This window comes from Chiloscyllium plagiosum, unplaced genomic scaffold, assembly GCF_037043375.1.
Source record: "Chiloscyllium plagiosum isolate Xiang-an unplaced genomic scaffold, Cpla_swu_hap1 HiC_scaffold_29, whole genome shotgun sequence".
Taxonomy (NCBI): Eukaryota; Metazoa; Chordata; class Chondrichthyes; order Orectolobiformes; family Hemiscylliidae; genus Chiloscyllium; species Chiloscyllium plagiosum.
In genome coordinates this window covers 23,081,398-23,100,557 of record NW_028270167.1, presented here as the reverse complement: position 1 = coordinate 23,100,557, position 19,160 = coordinate 23,081,398, and the positions used below count along the sequence as shown (strand labels likewise).

The 19,160-nt window shown below is 40.1% G+C and overlaps 1 protein-coding gene and 1 long non-coding RNA gene across 3 annotated transcripts in view; one reads left to right on the top strand and one right to left on the bottom strand.

Moving 5' to 3' along the window:
• igsf9bb (immunoglobulin superfamily, member 9Bb) overlaps positions 1-19,160 on the bottom strand; it is a 651,679-nt gene that overhangs the window by 23,619 nt on the left and 608,900 nt on the right. For both annotated transcript variants that reach the window (XM_043676763.2, XM_043676764.2), the window contains exons 17-18: positions 15,205-15,250; positions 12,757-14,427 (exon numbers count right to left, since the gene is read on the bottom strand). In XM_043676763.2, the coding sequence (XP_043532698.1) occupies positions 12,757-14,427; positions 15,205-15,250 (1,717 nt within the window). The remainder of the gene's footprint in view (positions 1-12,756; positions 14,428-15,204; positions 15,251-19,160) is intronic.
• Positions 1,959-19,160, top strand: part of LOC148142269 (uncharacterized) — a 50,941-nt gene continuing 33,739 nt past the window's right edge. The window contains exon 1 of the long non-coding RNA XR_015751996.1: positions 1,959-2,002. This is a non-coding gene — a long non-coding RNA (uncharacterized LOC148142269). The remainder of the gene's footprint in view (positions 2,003-19,160) is intronic.

Here is a 19,160-nt window from a genome sequence, read left to right as displayed (position 1 = left end):
AGAGGCAGGAAGACGCCATAGACTTTGGGCTTCAGTGAAAATGTTGACAACTGTGTTGGCAGAGGAATTGTGCAAGAAGGGTGTCATTTGCTTCCTAAAGGTTACAATAATGATTAAGTGAAAAATGGACAGAGTTGGCAGTGTGCCAGTACTAGGAGCTTATCCCTGTATGTTTAATTGTAATTGAGAAAAAAACTGCAATGACTTAACAAGAGTTGCTAATGTAACGTTCCTATCTCATACCTCTCACTGTTCTCTGCTTAATCATGTACTAGCTGCTCTGGTACTCAACCCCTATTTCTTATCACTTGATTACCAAGCCCTGTTCTTCAATCACTGCAGAACGCTTTCTGATCAGAATGCCACAACTTTTCATTCTCCTATCACTTGCTTCAACTTCTTTGATATCCTTCACATACCAACATTACTATTCCATCATGATGCACATGTTCTTAAGGTTAGGGCATGCTTGGGATACATGCATTCTTTTAGCACTAATCTCTGCTTATTCTTGACGCTAAATGTTGACCTTTCTTTCTCAATTCTAGATGCAGCACCTGGAAGAAGGCAGTATTTATGAAGTCACAATGCCAATTGGCTTCACTATATCAAATGGTAGCACAGAGGGTGGTACACTCTGTAGTTTAGAGGGCAGACTAGATAGGATTTTACAAGGATATTTAGCCAGTACAAATGCACGCTTATGGGAAGAGAGATAAGGTGGCTTAGGAACCAGCCTGATTGAAGTTAAACTAACGCCTTAGCCATTCTGCAGACAACAGGAATGATGAAACTTAGTGTGCAGTCAGAAGATAGCTATAAATTAAGGACTACTGAGTGGAATTGACTTCACAGGATAGGCTTAGGACCCTGATTTCCAAAAACGAAGGGCCTAGCACCTATTATAGGTGCGTACTTTGGATATTCAGCACGCATCCACTTTCAAAATTGAATCCACCCCAATTGCTAATGTAAATGGGATGAAAGTGTATAATGATCAAGTCTGTTGGAAAATAATTTCAATTTGGTTGTGATGCCACATAACCAAGATGCTCCTTGACATTCACTACTCAGCTTATATGAAGAAAGACCACGGGATCGTGTTCATCAGCTGTCAAATGTACCCCACCATGAAGTAAATCCTCGCAAAAGATAGGAAGAAATATAATTATAAAATTACTAAAAAAATTATTTGTTTGAAAGAGGTATGTCAATCATATAACATCAGTTTTACTGATAATGTGATCCGTCATGTCAATCACACTATTCTATTTTAAAATTGTAAATTAAGAAAAATAATAAACCTTAGATTGTTTGTGTAACATTTATTTTGATGCCCAATTTGGTGTGAACATTCTTTTTGTCAGGGAATTGTGAGTACAAATGGAAAGTCAAATCTACAGATGTGTAAGGAAGCTAAAGGTTCATCATGACAGGGAATGCTGGATACAAACCAACCAGGACTCATTGATATTGCCCAAAGAAAAAAAATGTAAATTTGTTTACAGTGTTAACCTTTTCTTTTTAAATAACATTCAGACACAGTTACTACTCTGTATCAAACTCCTATAGTAAAGATTAAAATTGAATAGATAAAATTCACTGGACATAAAGTATACAGCTATTAATAATCACACATGTGTAGTTTTAGTGTTAAACAACCTCCCTTGCTACAAACAAGTCACGTCACTGTAGGAAGTAAATTTTAAGGGACACTTTACAACACATTTCTGCAAGGCATTTACAGCATTATTTTGACTCCTTGAATGATTATCAGAGAAGGAAGCATTCATTTGTTTGGCCTTGATTCAAATCTCATCACTGAGGTGAAATAACAGTGTTCCAATAATCTGTGCTGTCCAGTCCCTTTAATATTTATTTCATTACATCATGTGGAAAACTTGTTAGTTAGTCTGAAGGATAGATTGGTCATGCTTTCACAGGAGTGTCCCGTCTTTCGGCAGGATTGAAAAATGGCTCTCACACAAGATGGAATAGAAAGGTAACATCATACACTGTGATGTGGATTGGATTGCCAAATTTGTTTGAGTAATGATTTTAGGTGCCATTTTATTTGCTTATTTGAAATCTATGCTGCTTCCATAAGGTACAGTGCATTATTTTTATGACTTAGAAAGACAAAACCTCTTTACTTTCAGCAGACCCATCAATCACAGACAGCTTATTCAGTTTATGCAATATCACCTCATCAGTTCAAAATAATTTCACTGAATTTCTTTGACAGTTCCTAACAAATTGCTGCAATGTGAAATTAATGACAGTTAGTAAATGATTACACTGCATCTAAGAACATAAATATTTATCTACAATGGGCTTCACCATGCTGACAGAAGGGGGAGAAATGGCAGGATTAGGGGGAAATGCTTAGGAACAATCACATTGAGCAACTCAGAAGACAAATGCAACAATGTTAAACTAGCGGAAGCATGCATTGCCTGAGCAGATGTGACTTTAAAGGGGAATACTTGAATTTTCAACAACGCAAAAGATTTGAGTGATTTTTGTTTCCTCTCTAGAAGTAACCATAAAGATGACAGTTCAAGTGGATCAAAAGTGAGTTATGTCATGAAAAATAGAGGCACTTTGAAACAGCAATATAAATAGAGGACAACATATTATCATCGGAAACATTTCTGGTCAGAATGATAAAAAAGTAAAGAGCTTTTCCAACATGCGCTTGGCACATGATTGGTGCAGATACAGTCCTGAGAAATACCACCAATCTGTGCCATCAGGAATTTAAGACTGATTTGTTCAAAAGTCATATCTGAATTGCAGCATGTCTGAAGAATGTGCAATTTATACTTGGTGGAAATCCCCATTTTAAAGTATTTGCATCTTCATGATGACATATTCACTAAAAATCTGTCACTTTGAACATCAGAATAAAGAGTTATCTTAAACACATTATATTGTAGCATGTAAATGGCAGCATGATTTTAAAAAAGGTTCTGATTGGGAAAATATTTCCATTTTCCTTGGTAACTGACTGTTGGTAGATTTTGCATCGTTTTCTTGAAAATATTACTGGCTTTCCAAATGTCATTCATGGTAAAATTTCATTGCCAACATTGGCTTACAGTTTTATCCTGTCCACTGAACATTGTAGTACTCAAGCAGAAAAGAGCCACCCTGGCTCTTTTTACTCAACAGTAAAGGTAGAAAAGACCACAAAACAATGGTCACGGGCATTTATTTTCTGCCTGGTTGGTTCTGGCATTCCAATCTGCTAAAAACATCTATAGTGGCTTTTATTTGATGTTACCCAGGTCCCAGAAGGAAGGCTTTCTTCTTTTAATGAAATACCTTATCACCAGAAAAGGTGAAATGGTTAAACATGGAAGAGGAAAATAAAACAAGAAAAAACATTAACCAATTTGACACCCATTTTGAACAGAGGAGCCTGTAGCAACATGGTTGGGCCTGTGAGGAAGCTCATGATGTGAACTCTAAGCCCACTTGTCTGGATGCTGAATAAGGCAGAGAATTTAACAGTTGGTAATGAAGGAAAAATCAGACAGAAACAAAGAAAATGACGTAAAATTGAATGTAAAAGTGGAAAGCAATGGCAGGCAAAGAACGTTCCAAGTATTGTATTCCCCTTTAAAGGAAAAATGAGTTTAAAAGCCCCACCTGCTGCCCCCCCCCACCTTTCAGACATGGATTCAACCCTTACCTATTGAGGTGTTGAGGACCTGGTCACAACAACACTGCCGTGATAGCTGAGATTAATCAAAAACAAAGCAGTTAAGACTCTGAATGATCCATTTAATTTGAAGAATATTCATTAAACGAATGAAGACATTCAGATACAAGAGCAGGATGCTCAATAATGCCAGTGGGTTCTGTGTACACTGCACCTGACATCAATGAGAATGGAACAGGATCTTAAACAAAACAAAAAGACACTTTCACGTCATTTTTAAGAAAACAATACGGAGTTTTCAAGCACAATGACAAGACATGATAATTTTACCTGCAACTCACTTGAAAAAGAGTTCACAGAGAGAAGAGAAAAATGGAACACTTAAGCAGTGATTGAGAATTTCAGGCAGCCTTGGGTTAGAACGTTTCAAGATTGATTAATGTCAACCTTCAAACTCATATTATCACACCCTGATCGATTGTATCCGGTTGAATGGAGACCTGAGCTATGAGCCCTCGAGTTCATATTGTGGCAAAGGACCAACTCAACTCAGCAATAATAAACCAAAGCATTTTGGCTGACATTTACTTCTCATCGAAAGGACAGAAGATATATCAACAGCCTCTAAGTGCAGTCACAAACTTATAAGCACAGTGTCCTTCTGTAGTCCCTTCCCAATTATATTCAATACCATACATAGCTTGTTTATTTTACAGTGACCTCGATTAAAGTTTCAAGTGTCCTTATTGGTTTATTTTTCATTTACATATTGTGCATCTTCAGATAGGCTTCATAATGAATTCTGACTTACAAAATTGTTGATAATTGGCATCTGATTACCAATGCAATTTAATTCTCTTTGTGCATTTTAGGAGTTAAAAAAAAATTCTTGGTCATATCGACATACAGAAGCAGCACCATTTCCCATGTCAGTCTAAAAATGCTGATATTCCATAGTAGTTGCCTTGCCAACTGGAATTAGTGTGAATATTCCAGGCTTCACACTGTGTATGCTTATGCATTATCTGGTTAAAGAAATTAGGAAAATGTTATGGGAAGCTTTTCCATTTGGGATAGAGTCCATTAAGAAATGAACACAGTATTACCAGAATTTACTTCACTTATAGTTTCTAGTAGATGTAAGAAACAGGAGACAGTTACTCATCTCTCCTGACTTTGTGTTTCATTATTCTAGCCATTTCTGAATGCACATTATTTAGAGCAAAAGTATTATTAGCATAGACTCATATGAATATATTTTACAATTAGTGGGTATATTTCAGGACGTCAAGCCCATGCATGTTTTTCCTTTGATACTAAGGTTTTGATGTCTACAGTTAAGTTCACTCTCCAAATGGTTTAGCATCGGAATGATCTTCATGGTAAGGGCAAGTGGACAGGTATAGCAGTTACCAATGTAATACCTATGTAGTAATGGAAACAAATCTAAATATTTTACCAAGTGTAATGAATTACCATAGCAGTAATAATAGAATCCCTGCTATGAACAAACAATAGCTGCTAATGGGACCTATCTCTGAAGATAAATACTTAGAGCTTTTTCAGGGCAACTTAAGGTGACATTAATAATATTCCAATAAATACAGCTGAGAATTGAGTGCATAAGGCAACTATTATCCTGTCTATTTAAGGTTGCTAAACCACATAAGGTATCTGTGTATATGAATAATTGGGCCACAGACCTTGGTGGCTTCACTGGAAAACTAAAAGCCAGCCTAACATTCTCATTTGGCTGTCAATGAAATACAAGTCTTCCAAACTGTGTGAGAGGAGCCCTGGTGACCTGTGCTGAATGTTCCAGATTGCAATACTTTCTGACTGTACTGCTGGTCCACTTTATCTACATTAGGATTGGTAATTCACAGTAGGTGTAAATATTTTGGCCCCTTCTCAGATATCTTACAAGATATAGCTATGACCCATTAAAAATAGAATATGTTGCTCCTCTCCTGGTGAGGCCATTTATTTATTTATGCTATGACTTAAAACTAAAGAGGAATTTTTGATGATCTCTGTATACAGTTGTAAATTTCTTTTTCCTAATTCTTGGAAAAGCAAGTTATCAGACTGTAGACTTGTATGCATGACAAATACTCACAGAAACCAGCAACAATAGGTGTTCTCATCACTGCTGTAGGCCTCAGAGCAGCTAGCCTTACCATTCACTAACAGGTGACTTCACATCAAGTAGCTATTCTGGGAATAATGACAAATCCATTGCACATATAGAATAAGTTCAATGCAGTGTTGGCGCAGTTTTTCACACAATCACAGTGAAGATGACTGAGAATCTAGTTTCTTTTGCTTTGACAGTGAAAAAAGGAGGCAAATCAGTTTCATCCAAAATAGTGATCATGTTGCTATGTCTGATCTAAAGATGAAGGTAAATGTTCTGCGCATAAGAAATATAAATGTGATATACATATAGGACAAGAAACTGTGATGGATGCCCCTCATTGTCCCATCTTTATATATAACACATTTGAATGTACAGTCAGCAACTTTCTTTGTTAAGAAACATAATGAGATTTAACAGTTATGTTTTCTAATATCGAAGAATCTTTACTGGAGATTGAGCACATCTCTGTCTTCTACAAATGAGAGCCAAAGCGGATCCTGGCTGGATGGACAGCAACTTCTCCAAGAAATAGCATTGGCGGGAAATTCAGGGCCAGAGTGACCTGCTAGACTATTTTTAATTACCTAAGAATGGAATTTCCTGTTTTTGTTCCCCTGGAATTAGCCTGGATTTGATCTGATGGTTTGTCTTTCCCAGGAGATTGTGTTTTCAGATGGAGTAGAAAGTGCACTTACTGTGATAAACAAAGTATCACAACTCTGAAAGATATACCAGATGGGTCAGAAAGACATTGCCTGCCCATCATTGTTTAAATGCTTGTAAGATTATTGCATACGTTGTCTGGTAGCTGGAAAACAAGTAGTTATTGCTAATTAGTAATTACCAACCTTCCCTGGCTATATATACATTCAGCCTCATTCATTCAAGGTTATCCTGGCATCAGTTAAAACTTCAGTTAAAAAGAAATGGAAGGTGAGGGGAACATCATTACTGAAATGACAGAGATAGCCCAGCCTTATACTTATTATGTGAAAGGGAGGTAATCAGAGTGCCTTTCGGATGGGCTTACATTCAAAATAATAATCCTGTGAAGGAAAATTGGATCTGAGTTGGTATGCTTTTGTATTCTTGGCTAACTGATGCCTGAAGCAGGATTCACCAGACACCTTGACTTACTGCTAGAGCATGTAAATTTAAGCCATTCATATTGGGGTTGTACCTTTCTCATTCAGCCACACTTCTGTCACTCAATGTTCTAAGGGGGGTTTGGCAGAATCAAGAATGGCAAGTTTGCCAGTGATTTATTTGGTGACTGACATAATGTTATTTGAATATAAGCAGTAGTCCCACACATAATCAGGGGCAAGGGTTTCTAAGCCTTGACTCTAGAGCTAGGCAAGATGTCAATGATGCTGATAGGAAGGAGGATAGACTTTGTGTAAGGCAAATAAAAGCTCCACTTTTGTAGATTTGCCAGTTAAGTTTTGATACATATGCATGATAATAGATTCCCAAGTGCTTCAGTCATCTAGCTGACTATAATACCGAATATATGAATATTACTTTTTCCAGTTGACTTTTAAATGTTTGCTTTTTTCCAGAAGTTCAATATTTTTTCAAAATGTGTATCTTCATAGAAAATTGATGCGTGTTACACAGAATTACTCTTCTTTCACATCACTAGCACTTAACATTGATCTGACACTACAGGGATGATTCGTGGATGTGGAATATTATTAACTGCAACATCAATCCAAGATCAAGATAAACCACAGAGCTGTTGACGTCCAGGATTGGGCCTCCTTTGTCCTTTAAACTGATCTGAGATTCACAAAAGTTAATTTTCACACAAACTCTTTCGATTACCAAAGACTAGCAGCTTCTGTCGCTCAATGTGGGATTCAAACAATTTTAAAAAACACAGCATTGTGGGAAATTCTGAACAATTCAGCTACAGACTGCCAAATCCAACTCCCAAATCAAAGCCAAAGTATATGAACTCCTTATAATTCTCTAGAAACTCATTTTCTGTTTAAAACATTATCTTTGGATTATATTACACACAAATATAGTAACCTATTTGCAGCCTGAGCTGAAGCAGCATTTTCAATACTATCATTCTTTTCACTGTACTTAAACCTTGAGCATGTCAAAAGCCTGTGGAACAGGTTGACTGAATGGTGTATAACCATAATTAAGTAACAAGAAAACATACCCAGTGATATAAAAGTAGGCTTTCTTCTTTCAACAAAACTGAACGAAACTTTTACACCTTGTCTACGTAAATAAAACACAATGCCTTTGAGTCTCGGGATTGACAGAAATGTAGCAGGTTAAAAAAGGAATGAATTGGTCATCTTAGTAGAAATATTCAGTTCTTTGAATTGCTCGCAAGCCTGCGGCCAATTCTGATTTACCCAAAAATGGAAATTTCAAAGCAATGTGTAAGGTGAACGCCACCATTTTAAAAATGGTCAATATGAAATTACGTATGCATGTACAATGGTGAATGGATGGTACCTTAATAAGATGCAAATATGTTAGAGATCACTAAACATACCTGGGATGAGGAAAAAACTGACTGGAAATTGGAGATAGCATAAATTTGCCTTGGTGTCAAAACTCAGACTCACACTTTAAGTTTCTAGAACACAACTTCTGAATATCCAATTACTGTCACAGTAACATTGGCAGTTTGGACCTACTTTATGTACTATTCTTGGCATGAGCCTGAGCAGAACATTAATACATTATTTGATTGCTGAGTAGTTAGCTCATCCCTAAAATGTCATTATGAAGCATTAAAGAATGTTAGCAGCAGTAATTAATAAAGAAATGAACAGTTAATAACCATTCAAAATTATTTTCAAGGCCATTTTATAGTTTCTCATTCAACATGTGGAGGAGGCTTCGGGAAAGAATTAATCTGTTGATTCATCCTGTGAATAGCGGTAATTCTAAATTTCAGAAATAATTTGTATTGTTGCAGTTGATTTGTAATGCTTCTTGCTTATCAGGGTTGAATATATGGATTGACAACAATTTCCTTTGATTAGATATTGGAATCTGAACATTCTCAGATAACCTAAAACTTGATTTGTAAGGGAGAAATCTTGACACAGAAATTACATGCAAAAATTATTTAGCAGAATATTTACTCTGTTCATTTGGATTATGCCAACTTTCTTCCTCTTTTTCAAATGAAATACATGGCTAAACAGACAATAGTTCTCAGTCGGCAGAAGAGCTGGAATGACTTGCATTCAAATCATATATGGGACCATCTGATTTGTTCCAAAGCCACTAGCAGCACTTGTATAAATTTAGGAATTCAAAAACTCTAGTTGCAGTTTAGAGGGATCTGGGTGCCTTAGTACATGAAATGCAGAAAGACAACATGCAAATATGGCAGACAATTGAATAGCAATGGAATGTTAGTTTCTATTAAAAAGGGATTAATATATAACATTGAAGAGATCTTATTATAATTTTACACTCCCTTCGTTTTTTTTCAAGAAAAATACAAAGTTTTAGTGCCTTTAGCTAAGAAAAGATGTATTAGTTTTGGTGGAATAATTATTCACTGGACAGTATCTTGAGATGAGGAAATGAGGAGAGATCAAGTAAACTAGGCCTATATTCCCTGGAATTTAGTAAAATGAGAAGTGAAATCAAAACTACAATTTTTCACAGGCTTTATAGGGTACAAGCTGAGAACTTTTGTCCCTGGCTGGGGAGTTGAGAACTCGGGTAACAGCCTCACCTAAGAGAATGAATATTTACAACTGAGAGGAGGAGAAATCACTTTGTTCAAAGTTCACTATCCTAGAAGGCTGAGGATGCTCAGGCATTGAATATATTGAAAAGAGATTAATAAGAATTTTAGATACTAAGGAAGTTAAAGGATATTGGATGGTTTGAGAAGATGAAATTGTAAGTAGAAGATTGACCATGGCTGTATTAAACGTAAAGCATTTTTGAAGGGGAAACTGATGTGTTCCTGGTTCTTATATTCTTACCACAAGTTCTGAACTCTTCTAAGTTCAGAATAGAGGATACAGTTAATTTGGAAATATGTATTTAAAAGTACACCTTCTAAATAACCTCCAGATTTGCTAAAGAAAGTTAATTTTTCTTCAAAAAGGCTGATCAAAATATCTATCACTGTGATGGAATGGAGTAGCATTTTTGGTCACCTCTACTTATCCCGTGAAGAGGCATACAGCATTGGATTGGCTCTTGAATGCAACTTTGTGATTGGTTATCCTGGTCTGTACACTTTGATTTACAAAAACAAATATGATCATAAAACAGATTGATTTAGCCTTTATCAAGCACTCATATCAGGTTTTATAACTGATTTGTTTTGGTTTAGTTGAGGTTTGCTAATGATCACAATGGATTAGAATGACCATTTGTAGTATTAGTGCAAAAGCGCTTAAAGCATTTGCCTGAGAGTTCTAAAACCATTATTGTAAAAGATGAGCCAATTAATTTAAACAAATGGATTAATGCTTTCATTAAAGTAGAAGACAGAAGAATATCTTAGGAGTGTATATGGTGTTCTGAGACTTATGCGGCAGACAGTAATTTTAGCATCATTAGCATTTGTGAGTAGACTACAATGTAGATTAGAATCTGAATGCTGTCAGCAATTTCAACGATAACTCGTCACTTGTGATAACAGACAATGCAAGGGAGCCATGTATAATTGCCATTATGACATCAGGGGATGTGCTTGTCCATATAATGACTGAGCACTGTTCTAAATTGGAGATGTTATCACCTGCCTAACTATTTGAAAGCTATTTCTTCCATTAAAATCACCCAACAAAGTCCAGCATTTATTGCGTAAGTGGCACTTAAACAAGGGTTTAACAGCAAATAATTTCCTGATGATTTACTGTTGTAATATATTATCCAAATTTAGAATGTTATAGCCATTACACTATTCAATAGTCTACTTTCTGGACATTAAGGACCAATATATGAATGCATACTATTAGCAAGGAGCCTAACCTGCTCACTGTAGTGGTTATCCTGCCCATTAAAATGAAGAGAGAGAGAGAGAATCATGGACAGGATGCAGCTGGGGCTCTGCCACCAGCACTGTGCATGTAGAATCCTCTATAGAGCAGACCAACCTATGTAACAAGGTCCTGCAGCAAACAGCAACCATAAGCTTCCTGTGAAAGCTGCAGAGCATAAGTTTCAACCATCGGAGTTTCAAAGGTTCTTCCACCCTAATCAAAAGAAGGTAAAGTTAAAAGGTCAGCTTCAGCTGACTGCACTCTGGGAAACTAAGGTTAGATCATTATGTGTTTTTGCTCCCAAAGCTGTGTTCTAGAACAGTGGTTCTCAAACTTCAATTTTCTTATACCTCTGTTCAGATCCATTAATTTTCTGCATACGCCATACAAACTACTGATTTAGTGACCATGTGTCTCATAAACTATTATAATTACACATTACAGGTAAATGTATGTCTATAATAATGTATTACTTACCAACATTGTAATTACTTGTTGGAACACAACCATTTGAAGCCTCTTTTCCCAAATCTCCTCTCCTGAATCATTCACTAAGCAGTCCCTCCTCCTAATCCCCTAACCCAATGCACTGCTTTGTAGTTTTGTGAGATGACTATACCAGGATGATGGTCTTGGCTAAGCAGACCATGCGCACCCAGCAGTCTGCTGACCTCTCCCAATCTGGCAGTGTTTTAGCCAACAGCTGCTGATCATAAATTACTGTCTGATCAGTCTGAGAGCTCATTCACTGCTGCTCACCTTCTTACTGCTCCTGCACTCACAGCTTCTCTTCTGTGCTTATTGTTACTAGACACAACTGCACCTGACGAATATGCAGTGAATGTGAGAGGAAAACAACTTGAGACTGGAGGAGCAGTGAGTAGCAGGAAGGCAAGCAGTGCCACATTAGGCAGATTCCCCAGAATCACTTGCCTTTGGGACCCCCTGGACTGTGGAAAGACCGAGGCAGAAACTGAAATAAATTCTGTTCCCTTAAAATCTGACCTTACATAATTAACAAAGACATAATTAAAGACATCTTCTATCCCCTCAGGAGTATGGCTGTTCTATTGCAGGTACCACTGCTCTGAGACATCATTCACATCATTGGAGGGGTAGAACAATTGTTCTACATGAACTGATGCTTTCATGGCTAGTTTCACCTTATAATACCTGTAATGTGAGAATCACTCATTTCAGCAGAATGAAGATTATGTATATTTGTATTCTACATTTATGTAGCATCTTATCATGTTCGTATATATTTAATTAATTCAATTACCAAACAATGACCAACTAATTTACCTCATTTTAGTGAGACCGAAATTTGAGAGATGGAGGTTGGCCAAGACGCCACATGGACATTCATATTTTCTTCAAACCAGAATAAACCAACATTGGCCCTAATTCAAATGTTTTGGCTTACTCACTGCACCTCTAATAAATTCTGCACTCGAGCTATTTTTTGTGATGAAGACCAAGACTGTGCCCTGAACCTACAAGGTGCTGACTCAGAGATGTGAATGGTCTCAACATTTCTGTTAGAATTTGTAATAAAAGTGTGTAAATGTTAGCTCACACATTGGGCACAATGAAGATAATTAGAAATTGAAGGAAATTTTGCATTGGAATTCCCTGTCTAGCAAACTTCATTACAATCACAATATTAATACACAATTTCAGCACAATTCTGGGAAAGCAAAAACACTATTTGAAAACTGGATGAGCTGGATTCAATTTCTGACACCAGCAGTTTTGCTCAACTGAATGCAAATAGATGCTAACTAAATGGTGGATAATTCAAAAAAGGACTATGTACAGTAAAGATAAAGTAGTTGCCTATCTTAGAACACAGGAATTCCATTATAACTCAACAATACTTAGACATAGGGAAGAAATCAAAATTGCTTTCCAACTCATCTGGTTCAACATTCTTTTTTTCTTAAAAAAATACCTACCCTGAAGTAGATAAGTGTGAAGGTGGGTGTTCAAAAGGAGGAATTTCTTCACCTCTCCTCCTTTGGCTAGGGATCTGACTATAAAACTCGCTGCGTTCTGCTGCAGGAGAAGGTGATCCTGTGTAGCTGCCTGTAGAAGGTGTCAGTGCCATGTGAGGTCTATAACTGGGGCTTCCTCGTCTGCTGCCCTGGCCAGCAGTGCTGCTTTGTGCTGGTGAGGAGGACGGAGAGGACCTTCTGGATAAGCTAACAACAGCAGGAGGCTGCAGGGTAATTTCAGACATCTCCATAGAGATACCTGCAGGAAAGATGCCACGGGAGGGCTGCAAACTGGGCCGAGGCCGTGGACGGGATGAAATCTCTGGGGAGGCATGATGGGAACTCATAGGACTCTGAGTCAAAGGGGAGAGCCGGGAAGGCTGTAGAACCACCTGGTGTAAACTGGCCTCAGTCCTTCTGCCTTGTCTAGGGCTGGGTCTGGGCCTGGGTCTAGGTTCGTACCACCTGGTGTCCAGGCTGAATGTGCTTGTGCCACTAGGACCAGCCTGTTTGGCTGATTCAGTGTAAGGCAATGTAGGTGCACTTATACCATGGCTGGTATGCTTTAGCTGCCCATGACTCTGTTGCATAGGTTGATGTGGATGTTTTTGAGAGAGGGAGACTGATCCGCTTGTTTTGCTGGGAGGTTTGCCAGTCCGACTCTTTGGTGCCTCCAGTTGCAGCACACTGTGGTATGGTGCTGGGACCTGGAGTGAGGAAGGGGGGCCACCCCTTGGAAGACCAGCCTTTGGCAGTGTACTCTCAGGTGTATCTTGTTGGTGTGAAAAGATAACTGGAGAGCTTTCAATGCTGCTGATTGACAATTCCTTCCTTCTCCATGGTTCAGGAGACCGCATAGTAGTTGGCGTGTGAGTCAAAGGCAGAGTGCTACTGGAAGCAACCAAGTGCTGTATTTCAGTATCTCCTTGATCTGCAGGGAGGGTGGGGTGACCAAAGGGTCCTTCAGTAAGTAATAGAGGTGAAGACATCACTGAACTAAGGGGACTGATATCTGGCATGTAAAATGGCTGACTGTCTTGGTCTGCAGAGCTACTGCTGAGATAACCATAAAACTGGCTTGGAGGGTAACCTTTAGCAGGTCGCCTGATCTGACCGGTGGCCTGCAGCCTTGCATCTAAGCCTCCCATGCTTTCGTCTGTTTTCTGGAATGATGGGCTATATGCTGGTGGCTGTAAGTATGACTCTTGACTTGATGAGAGAGGGGAGAGCTGAGACTTCAAGCCCATTATGGCAGTTGGAGTTAGAGTCTCATTGTTTTCTTCGTCCGATTGCCGGAACTCAGGGTAGGTGTCAGTCTCTTCTGCAAAAGGAAAGCCCTCAATCCTCCTCGTCTTCAATGATGTCTCCATCTCTGTGGGATCCATGATGAAGCGTCCATCAGGGCCTCTGCTGATAAGTTCGATGGGTGTAGATACATCAGCCTCAGCCTCATGCTTGGAGACACTGTATTTCCTGCTGGTTATTGCTCGCTTTGTCTTTTTGTACAGGGACATTTCCCTTTCTCTGCCAGGACTCATCATCTTGGCATGTATGGCTTGGGCATCTTCAGAGGAGTCTGATGGAGCTCGCAGTGTTCTGATGCTTTCAGGACTCACCTTTCCTGAGGAAGATCTGAGAGACCAAAATCAGAGGGAACAGTAATCCTGTATATTTTCACGTTTATAAATTTGTCATTGTCCAGTGAAGTAACCCATTAATTTATCGCTGTTGCTGCCGTAACTAACATTATTCATTATTAACAGTGATTTTGTCTATGAATTTAGCGAGACATCAGTTATAAAGTTGTGATAGTTCTAATAAATTCCACAACACTTTTAGCCTTCATTTGGAAACTGTTTTCTCATCAGTTAAGTAACAAATCCATAACAATAGCATTTAGAATAGTAGGGTGTTAATAGTTTGATTAATACTGGCAACTAATGCATGAGTTGGCAAGAGGATAGTGGAGCCATTCAGTGTTGAATTAATGGCTCTCTTCTGTTGCATATTGATTTGTACCAAACTAACTAACATGGTAACATAACTAAATTACTGTAGTGTTTTTTAAAAACATTAAGATCAAAACCTTCAGTATCCTGCAGGAAGACTGTAAATTATACAGGGGCTTATTCCCTGTTTTGTAAAATTTAATAGGATCTAAGGATTAATATAACTAAAGCAGCCAGACTTCAGTTCTCTTGCAACCGGCACAATCAGAGGTATCATTATGGAATGACCATTTCATTACACCCTTTTACTAGTTGTACATAAAAGGCTGTTGTTAGCTTGACATGGGTTTAATGTCAGAGTCTGGCTATCATCTCAGAGAAAATGAATCAAATCAACCACCTCAATTTATTACATGTGAATAAGCATGGACAGAACTATAAAAAGGGGTTGGCTACTTACGGTGATTCCACACTCTTTCGGCAGTGTGTTATAGACAGCGGAGGATCTGGAGGAGAACAAGCATTGCACATTAAAGAGCCAGAATGCAGTAAAACCTTTTAGCATTATAAAAAGATGATTTGTACAAAAGATGTGACCATGGTTTAGATATGCAAATCATCATACTTCAGTGCAAAACTAAAGAAAACCACATGGTAGGTCAATAGGTAGATCCTGACCTTGTGTGGGAGTGAACATTTGGGTGCCAATGTACCATCATTCTATATTACATCCACTGAAGCTTTTATTTCCATTGTGGTGATACAGAGCAGGTTGTCAACTTGTAGGACAAGAGTAGGATAAAGGCTGCAAGAGTAGGATAAAGGCATCATCTGTGAATGGAGTAGGAGAAATTGAGAACTGCAGATGCTGGAGATCAGAGTCGAGAGTGTGGTGCTGGAAAAGCACAACTGGTCAGGCAGCATTCGAGGAGCAGGAGAATCAGCGTTTCGGGCATAAGCCCTTCATTAGGAATGAGGCTTGTGGTTCGGGGCTGAGAGATAAATGGGAGGGGGTTGGGGTTGGGGTTGGGGGGAGGTAACTGGGAAAGTGATAGGTGGATGAAGGTGAGGGAGAAGGTGATAGATTATAGGGGGCAGTGATGGATGGGTCCGGAGGGTGGTACCGAGGCTTGGGACTGGGATAATGTGGGGAGAGGGGAAATGAGGAAGCTGTTGAAATCGACATTTATCCCGTGTGATTGCAGGGTTGAGGCATTCCTCCTCCAGGCATCAGGTGGTTAAGGTTTGGCAGTGGAGGAGGCCCAGGACCTGCATGTCCTTGACTGAGTGGGAGTGGGAGTTGAAGGGTTCAGCTATGGGGTGGTGGGGTTGGTGGGTGCGGATATCCCACAGATGTTCTCTGAAATGACCCGCAAGAAGGTGTCCTGTCTCCCCAATGTACAGGAGACCACACCAGGTGCAATAGATGCAGTAGATGACATTGGTAGAGGCACAGGTGAATTTCTGACGGAGGTGGAAGGATCCCTTGGGGCCTTGGACGGAGGTGAGGGGAGTGGTGTGGGTGCAGGTTTTGCACTTCCTGTGGTGGTTGGTGGGGGATGTGGACCTGATGAGGGAGTCGCGGAGGGAATGGTCTTTTCAGACGCTGATAGGAGTGGGGAGGGAAATATATCTCTGGTGGTGGGGTCCATTTGGAGGTGGCGGAAGTGGCGAAGGATGATGTTTTGTATGCGGAGGTTGGTGGGGAGGAAGGTGAGGACCAGGGGGCTTCTGTTGTTGCGTTGGGAGGGGTGGGGTTCAAGGGCAGTGATGTGTAAAGTGGAGGAGATACGCTGGAGGACATTGTCAACCACATGGGAAAGGAAGTTGTGATCGTGGAAAAAGGAGGCCATCTGGGACTTTGTAGGGTGGAATTGGTCATCCTGAGAACAGATGTGGCAGAGGCGGAGGAATTGGGAATAAGGGATGACATTTTATCGGAGATTGAGCGGGAGGAGGTGTTGTCTAGGTAGCTGTAGGAATCTGTAGGCTTGTAGTATATGTCTGTTGTTATTTAGTTGCCGGAGATGGTGATGGAGAGGTCCAGGAAGGGAGGGAGGTTGCCGAGATGGTCCAGGTGAATTTGAGGTCGGGGTGGAAGATGTTGGTAAAGTTGATGAACTGTTCAACCTCCTCATGGGAGCACAAGGCAGTGCCAAACCCCATAGCTAAACACTTCAACTCCCCCTCCCACTCCGTCAAGGTCATGCAGGTCCTGGGCCTCCTCCACCGCCAAACTGTTACCACCTGACGCCTGGAGGAGGAACGCCTCATATTCCTCCTTGGGATCCTGCAACCACACGGGATAAATGTGGATTTCAACAGCTTCCTCATTTCCCCTCCCCCCACATTATCCCAGTCCCAAGCTTCCAACTTGGCACCGGCCTCCGGACCGTCCATCATCTGCCCCCTCTGACCTATCACCTTCCCCCTCACCTTCATCCAGCTATCACTTTCCTAGCAATCCCACCAAACACCACCGCCCTCCCACTTATCTCTGAGCCCCGACCCACAAGCTTCATTCCTAATGAAGGGCTTATGCCCGAAATGTCAATGCTCCTACTGCTTGGATACTGCCTGACCTGTTATGCTTTTCCAGCACCACACTCTCGACTCTGCATCTGTGAACAAGTGGTTAATTTCCTAGATAGTAAGAGCCTTCCATTTACAAAGGTCAGGTATACAAAATTCTTTGTTAAAAAGGAACCTTTAGTTCATAAATAACATGTTAAATATGTCAAGGTCTAACCGAAAATAAATATTTTTACTTTTTGTTCGATACGAACTGAATGGATTGTGATTGAAATGTGAGCTACAATTTATTTGCAATTTACACCATTACTCAGCAGTCCGCTTTATTAAGTATGGTTCATGTTTTGAAGAAAATACAGTAAAGCTGAGCATCTACAAATGCATTTATACGATGGAATCTTCCCAGACACTGAATGACATGGGCATTGGTGAGAAACTGGGGAATCAGGTGAAGTCAGTGGTGAGGATCTTCTCGAAATTGAGAACAAGAGAGTCCTAGTCTTGCATGGTGAGATGAGATTCTCACTAACACAGAGCTAGAGGTCTATTTGCTTGAGCATCTAATTATCAGCTAATCTTGTCCCCTTTATATGCAGTTTCCATTCTCCCACCCACAGGACAGAAACTGAATGGAGGCAATTCTCGACATGAAAGTTGGAGCAGTTTCCTGTCAACTCCAGCTTACCATTTGGTCCAGCACCTCAAAGAACGGTCCATGAGGAGTGACCTCATGCTGCCCCTATGTTCACAGACTTTGGCATTTGACATGTACTAGCTTCATCACACTCTTATGGCACATACAATACAGTTGTGCACTTCAATACTGCACTGTGGACGACATGAGGAGAATTCATTGGAATGTTCCCAGGGACAGGTAGCCATCACATAGATAATAGCAGGGAGCAAGGATCCTTGCTGGCTTGATTAATGCTCATTTATGTTGTACCTATTTGCACGCTCTGTCCTCCATTGTCTTTTTGTGCTGTGCCCTCTTAGCCAGATCCTAAATGCTCACAATATTTCTGTCACGTATTGAGTTTTAGTGCGGACAGTAGGCCATGCAGTTTGTCATGGTTATCAGCAGTGATCAGCCAAGCAGTGGTCATGCTACTGAACAGCACTGTGCTACAATGTCACGTCTCCACCATGGCAAACACACTGCATGACTAAATGGCCATGTCTCAAATTATAATTCCTCGGTCAAGTCATGGGAGATGTCCTACAGTCAGGGGATCAAGGCAGTGTCTGATAGTCCAGGGGCTTAGAAACCTGCCTGTCAGCTTCTTGGGCAGTCCAGCTCAGGGGTTTCATGTTCCGGGAATGGGCCATAGTCAGTTCTGCTGGTGCAGAGCAACCAGTCCAAGGGGTTGTGATAAATCAGCTGGGGATCTGCACAGTTATCAGTCAGGGGTTTGGACATGCATCAGTTGAGGTGGTCTGTCCAAATTGGTCAAGCTGGTAGGCCATGGTCAGTCCTGAGGTTCAGCACAATGAAAGGCAAAGGGGCTTATCTGGGGCGACTGCCATTGTGGAGAAATTGGAGAAATCAATTCTGCAAATTGGAGGCTGCATGCTGGGACACAGAGGTGACAATAATCGTGATGGGGGAGAGCACAACACAGTGTGGGAGATAATACTGTACTAGAGGCCATTGGATACTGTAAGAGGAAGAGATTATCAATGGTTATAACCACACTAGACTTGATGGAGGGAACAGTGCAACACAATGACTAGCCTGACTAAACAATAGAGCTGGAAACTTCCTTTCCCATCATGATGTCTGGTTGGGAGATGAAATCGGAAGTCAAAGTGGCGTGTTTGAATGTTTGATACCTCAGTATTGATGGGTCTAATAGCATACTCTAAAGCAAAAGGGACATGGAG